General features: G+C 42.1%; 1 protein-coding gene across 1 annotated transcript; it reads right to left on the reverse strand.

Moving 5' to 3' along the window:
• Positions 1-1,417: 1,417 nt before the first annotated feature.
• On the reverse strand, positions 1,418-6,433 carry LOC132829647 (heat shock cognate 71 kDa protein-like). Its single transcript, XM_060846982.1, has 9 exons — positions 6,329-6,433; positions 4,858-5,067; positions 4,339-4,544; positions 4,109-4,261; positions 3,057-3,612; positions 2,761-2,963; positions 2,409-2,607; positions 1,971-2,203; positions 1,418-1,769 (listed from the first exon to the last, which is right to left on the reverse strand). The coding sequence occupies exons 2-9, from the start codon at positions 5,060-5,062 to the stop codon at positions 1,593-1,595; spliced, it is 1,932 nt and encodes a 643-aa protein (XP_060702965.1). The 5' UTR covers positions 5,063-5,067; positions 6,329-6,433; the 3' UTR covers positions 1,418-1,592.
• Between the last annotated feature and the right edge of the window lie 810 nt (positions 6,434-7,243).

Below are 7,243 nucleotides of genomic sequence, written 5' to 3' on the forward strand. Positions count from 1 at the left end.
AATCAAATGAACTTGAGGTCTCATGACTCTTCTTCAGAAGTGATATGTAAAAAGATGGGGACACTGCCCAAAGAACACAATTGTGGGATAATTCAGGGCCTAAAATTATACAGGGAACCTCAAATTATCAGAACTTGATAGTGCCAGCTTATTCCCTTTGGATAATTAGCAAATTTGATTAAATGGCTTTCTGCTGGGCTTGGGAGTTTTTAAAAAGTCTACTCTCCATTCAGTAGACTGCAGCAGCACACAGGACATGAGGCCCTATCCCCCAACCCCTTTCTCTGGGGCAGCTGGAAGATTAGTTGCCTTGATGGGATGTCTACCAATAGTGCACACTTTTTAAAAAACAAAGTTCCATCTTGGCCCTATACAGGACAATGCTGGTAAGATTATCTGGGCACATTTAAAAAGAAAGTAAATCTAATAATTTGGAAGCAATGCCTGTTTACACCAAAGATGCACTTCCATCAGAACCTCCCCATCTCCATCTAATTCAATTTTCAGCCAGTAGAGCTTCATCTGGATTCTAAATGCAGAGTGCTTCAAGATGCTCAAACAGAAGCAAGCAGGCAAAACAGATTCTCTGAAGCAGTCACCAAATCTATACTTGGCTTGCCTAAAGTAGGGACCATCACCTTGAGCAGTGAACAGTTGACAAAGTTGTTTTTGTATGAGTTGTTGCAGAGATCATTTGGGCCCCTTGAATACAGGGTAAAAAAGGAGTTAAATGGTCAGGTATTATGCCTTTGGTGTGTACTGGGACGGAAAAGAACAGACTTAAAAAAAGTTAAGTGCCAAATAGTGATAGTGGGGCCATCAACTGGACTCAACATAAATACTGCAGCTACAAAAAGGAGCTCAGGCTATAACACAAGTGACTCACTTAATTCCTCACATCCTACCCATTGTCCGCAAGGCAGAAGTCTGAGTAGGATGTCTATTCTCCCACTTACCTGGGATTGCTGGTGTCCAACAAGCTAGACACCAGCCAGGACAAGACAGCCTACTTTAGCTATGCAAGCAAAAGAACTTGTTTATTGTACTAAAAGTTTAGTACAAGAAAATGTCAGGAAATTGACATGATCAACTCTATACTTATAGAAGCCATACCTCAAGTTTTAAACTTGAATTGAGCCTTTTGGCTCTCACCACTGCAACTGTAGGATCACTGGTTTTGGCTCACAACTGAACAATTTCCCCATATTTAAGTATACTTCTTTCCCTATAAAAGGCAATTGTTTTGGCCTGGAACCTCCTGTCTTCATTTTCACATTCCCCAATTAGAGCCTGATTAAATTATAAAAAAAATCAGAACTGATCACCAGAACCTTAAAATTACAAGATATCCTTTTCTGAAAGAGACATTTAACCCAAATAACAATTTGATGTGCTGTCAAAAAAAAGCCCACAAGAGTTCTGGTCATAGGTTTTTTTTAATTAAGACTGACAGTTAGATTGATGTTCAAGTGCATCCAAAACTTTGGCACTTAAAAGTCAGTTGAGTGTTAAGAACAATATACAAGACAGTTTAAGTGCACTTATTAGCCAATCCCAGTCAAACACTAGTGACCAATACACATGCTGTATATTTAATCGACCTCTTCAATTGTTGGACCAGATGATGCACCAGCACCAGAAGGAGCACCACCAGCACCAGGAAAGCCCCCAGGTGGCCCACCAGCTCCTTGGTATAGCTTTGTAATGATAGGATTGCAGATTTTTTCCAGCTCCTTCTGTTGGTGCTCATACTCATCCTTTTCAGCAGTCTAAATAAAAAGAAAAAAAAAGTTATACACTGCCTAGGACAATAATATTGCTTACTTACAAAAGTGACGCTCAGACATCCAAGGAAGATTGGCTAACATGACCCATTGCAGAGTTCTAGTGGAAACTACGAATGGTTTTGGTATTTACTTCATCATAGCGAACAGCTTCTAGGTCAGAAAATAAACTACTATATAGTTTACCTGGTTCTTGTCTAGCCAGCTGATAACTTCATTACATTTGTCCAAGATCTTCTGCTTATCATCATCTCCAACTTTCCCTTTTAGCTTCTCATCCTCAACTGTGGCCTTCATGTTGAAGGCATAAGATTCCAAAGCATTCTTTGCAGCAACTTTTTCACGTTGCTGGTCATCTTCAGTTTTGTACTTCTCAGCTTCCTGGACCATACGTTCAATCTCTTCTTTGCTCAAGCGACCTAAAGAAAAATTTAAACAACTATAATTAGCAATAAAAATTAAGGAACAGACCTGTTTTTAAAAAAGGAAACGCTCAGACATCCAAGGAAGGAACTTCTGCCAACATTGGTGTAAGCCTTCTGGTGGAAACTACGAATGGTTTTGGAACCTTCATCACAGCAGAAAGACAATTCAGTTTAATAGTTAGATCAGAGATTTCTTCACCTTTGTCATTTGTGATAGTGATCTTGTTTTCCTTTCCTGTGCTCTTGTCCACTGCAGACACATTCAAGATACCATTGGCATCAATATCAAATGTCACCTCAATTTGAGGCACACCTCGCGGAGCAGGTGGAATTCCTGTCAGCTCAAACTTGCCAAGCAAATTGTTATCCTTAGTCATGGCTCTCTCACCCTCAAACACCTAATTAAAACAAAAACAAGGTCAAAAAAAAAATCAGACCCATCATGTACGCAAGAGTGTTTATCAACTTCACAATATGAAGTCAGACATCAATGCACTTTGCTTCAAACTGGGAATTCCACAGACCAAGCCACTAGATAGTAAAATGCTTACCTGAATTAGCACACCAGGCTGATTATCAGAATATGTAGTAAAGGTTTGTGTTTGCTTTGTTGGAATTGTGGTGTTGCGCTTGATTAATGTTGTCATTACACCACCAGCAGTTTCAATACCAAGTGACAGAGGAGTCACATCCAGCAGCAGCAGATCTTGCACAGCCTCAGACTTGTCACCAGCCAAGATAGCAGCCTGCACAGCTGAAAAGTTCAGTGGTTAAAAAAGTGCCAGAAAGACAAAAGTTTGCAATGGAAAAATGTGAACAGTGAATAGAGAAAGTGCTTTTCAATTACCTGCACCATATGCAACAGCTTCATCAGGGTTAATGCTCTTGTTCAGTTCTTTGCCATTGAAGAAATCTTGCAGCAACTTCTGGATTTTGGGAATACGGGTGGATCCGCCAACCAGAACAATGTCGTGGATTTGAGCCTTGTCAAGCTTGGCATCTCGCAAGGATTTCTCTACAGGGTCAAGCGTGCCACGGAAGAGGTCAGCATTGAGCTCTTCAAATCGTGCCCGAGTGATGGAGGTGTAGAAGTCAACACCCTCGTACAGGGAGTCAATTTCAATGCTAGCTTGCGTACTGGATGACAGGGTACGCTTGGCACGTTCACATGCGGTGCGGAGACGGCGAACAGCTCTCTTGTTGTCAGTGATGTCTTTCTTGTACTTGCGCTTGAATTCAGCGATAAAATGGTTGACCATACGGTTGTCAAAATCCTCACCGCCAAGATGGGTGTCACCAGCTGTAGATTTGACTTCAAAAATGCCATCTTCAATGGTCAAGATAGAGACATCAAAAGTACCACCACCAAGGTCAAAAATCAGAACATTTCTTTCAGCACCAACCTATGAGCAAACAGAATTCACTTAAGTGAGCAACATATGCAGAAAGCTTTAAAGAACATTTGACAGAATTTAAGTGAGCTGTAATTAAAACTTTTGAATGAGCTAACCCTACATCTATATTTGACACTGATACTTGTACTAGTGGTTGACCAAAAATAAACTATTGGATCAAGTTGGGAATGACAAGCACTCAATACATGGAACAGAGTGCAGTGACGAGCTATAGATTAGATTGATTCCCTACAATGCAGAAAAAGACCCTTCCGCCCAAACAAATAAAAATTGAAACCCAATAATTGGATGTTAAAAAGACAGATCCAAATGTTTCAGATAGGATTTACCCCTGCTAGTGAATTAGAAGCATTTCATGTTGTGCAAACATTCCTGGTGAATTAAGCAACGTACATGTCCTACCAGGAAAATGGAACTATCAAGTGAATGATATTAACAAAACAAATATTTCAGCACTAAAACTCAAGTTTTCAATACCACATACCTTCTTATCCAAGCCATATGCAATAGCAGCTGCAGTTGGTTCATTGATGATGCGCAGCACATTAAGGCCAGAAATAGTACCAGCATCCTTAGTAGCTTGTCGTTGAGAATCATTGAAGTAAGCTGGTACTGTGATGACTGCATTTGTTATAGTCTAGATTAAAAGATACAGTATTTAGCCATCAATTTCAATTGTAAAATATTCAAAAATGGAAAAAAGTGTAATAGTACCTTTCCAAGGTAGGCCTCAGCAATCTCCTTCATTTTAGTCAACACCATGGATGACACTTCTTCTGGATAAAAGGACTTCTTCTCAGCTTTGTACTCCACTTCAACTTTGGGACGGCCACCATCATTGATAACATGGAATGGCCAGTGCTTCATGTCAGATTGAACAACTGAATCATCAAATCTGCGGCCAATAAGGCGCTTAGCATCTACAATAAAACAGATTACTGAATTATATAGTGTACTCAAGACATTAGTCAGCATGGACCCTTTATTATCATACACATAGCAAAAAACTTTGGCAACCATCATAGGCAATATGTAAGCCTTTGAAGGCCATTGATTACATCTGCAGATCAGTTACTGACATTCTGCAACTACAACTAGTGTGTATTAAACTTTCACTAATTGTTTCAAAAGTCAGCTGTTTGGATATTTCGTTTGTTACATTCTGAAGAACCATCATAATAACATTATGAAACAAAAGCCAATTTCAGATATGTATATCAAACCTTAACTCACCAAAGACAGTGTTGGTTGGGTTCATTGCCACCTGGTTCTTGGCCGCATCACCAATGAGCCTTTCTGTATCAGTAAAGGCAACATAGCTTGGAGTGGTTCGGTTGCCTTGGTCATTGGCAATAATTTCAACTTTGCCATGCTGGAAGACACCTACACAGGAGTAGGTTGTCCCAAGATCAATACCAATTGCTGGTCCCTTTGACATTTCACCTGCAAGACAGTCAATATTCAGACCTTAGCTTAAGTCTAAAGTCCACAAATCACAAGATCATCTGTCACCTTGATATAGGATTTAGACCTCCAGCAGTTTTATAGCATAAAAATGCTTTAAATCACTGATACATTGTGTTACAATCACTTGTGATAATCCCAATGAGTAACTCCAGTTACTAACTCTTGTTGCAACATGACAAACAAGCAGCCACACCTTCTAGCCTTCAGAAGGCTGCCTGTCAGGAAGACTTGCTGTATTAACAAAGTATGCTGCTGGAAACTAACAAAAAACGCATGAGATGGGGAAAGCACATCGAACATATTTGCCTACAAGGACTATGCATCCAGATTTACCAATGAGAAATGGTGGATTTTTTGGGGTAAAAAACACAAATCTTCTAGATGAAAGCAAGGACTGCATATGCTGGAGATCCAAGTCCAGAGTGTGGTGCTAGAAAAGCGCTGCCGGTTAGACAGCGACCGAGGAGCAGGAGAATCGATGCTTTGGCCAAAAGCCCTTCCTGATACCGTCTGCATCTGCTACGCTTCTCCAGCGCCACACTCGAGGACCGCCAGGTCTGCCATTCCAGGAAGGCTCAAGTTAACGTGAAGTCTTCCCTCCAAAAAGATCACTTCATTGCCCACCCCGCCCAAGAAACCACCAGAGTTGGAGCTAATCCAAGCAACCCGTTCTTGCTGCATAACACGCGGTCTTTTGAAAGCAATCCCTTTTGGGGGGGGGGGGGGGGGGGGGGGCTCCCTATCAGCCACCTCTGGCCCCAAGCACGTGTCCGGCCGCAGCACGTGGTCTCCCGGCAAAGGGCCTGGCCAGGAAACAAACACACCGAGGCCGGCTTCCGCCATTTCTAGATTGTTCCATACAAGAGCACTACGTTCCGCTCCACAGGGATGCGCTGCCTGAAGCCTACAAGCAAACACCTCTCCACTCCCCTTCCCCCCGACAACCAGGGGCGCAGGTGGAGAACCGACCACCATCCCCTCACAGAGAACAGGAAGATCCAGAACTCCCATCCTCTTCTCAAGTGGCGGAGGGGGGCAAAATCCATCGTTCTACCCCTCACCCAAATCAGGAAAACCAAACGGAAACGCGGTAAAGAAAAACAAATTAACATAAATATGGCCTCAGGACCCGACGCGCTTTGCCCCCCCCCCAAGGTATTTTAATGCGATCCCAGATGTAACCAAGGTTTTGTTTCCCCCCTTAACTAATTCGCCTTCTTCCCCCGCCTGCTTTTACCTGCTGCTCAGTGGCCGGTTTTACACAGAAAGCTGTTGGCAATGTCCGCAGCTCCGCAATGAGAACGAACCGCGCCCAGAGCCGCCTTTTAAAGTTCGCTGGAATGTTCTAGAAAGCGGACTGCGTCACCCACCGCCGCTGGCCAATCAGGCGCCGGAGCCGGGCCGGGTACGTCAGCGGGTGCGGCGGGAAGCCCGTACGCGGGCTCTGATTGGCGGACGTTCCGGGCACCTCCCCCCCCGAACTCAGTCAAACCTGTTGGGCCTTTCTAGCAGTTTCTGTCCTTACCTCATCTCTCCAACATCCGCATTCTTTTGTTGAAATGATTCTGCTGTAATACGGAGGGTCTCTTAAATTTACATCTTGTAGCTGGAATCAGAGTATAAATAGTTTCTTGTCATATTTAGACAATGTTCCAATTTTGCACCAGGCATCCAAGTGTGCAAAATATTCAAACGGAAAATGTAATTTCTTCTACATTTCTGATTTGAATTGTTCAGTAACGTACTTACGGATATCTTATTAATAAATGTATTTTTGTAAACCTTTGTTTTTATTCACGTATAACTAGTCCTGTAAGACCAAACATTCATTGCACATTAAAGGTATTACCATTACTACAAAAAAGTAGTTGGATACCATCCAATATTCTGTAGTGACTTCTGAATTTACCAATTGTCTTCAGTTCTGAAGTCGTCATATCAGACCTTTTGATTTTAAGCATTTTTTTTGTCAAGATTTCCAACATTTGCAGTATTTTGCTTTTATCTAGCTTTGTCACATTTTTCAGCCTCGTGGTTTGCATTACATCTGACTCTTTATTAAATATTTCCAGAAGTTCATGATCTTTCCAAGCTTCTCCTCGCCATAACTTTGTCAATGGCTCAACCTCTCTCCACGCCGGAGGCTGCGTGC

Source organism: Hemiscyllium ocellatum, chromosome 29 (assembly GCF_020745735.1).
Source record: "Hemiscyllium ocellatum isolate sHemOce1 chromosome 29, sHemOce1.pat.X.cur, whole genome shotgun sequence".
In the NCBI taxonomy this organism is placed as follows: domain Eukaryota; kingdom Metazoa; phylum Chordata; class Chondrichthyes; order Orectolobiformes; family Hemiscylliidae; genus Hemiscyllium; species Hemiscyllium ocellatum.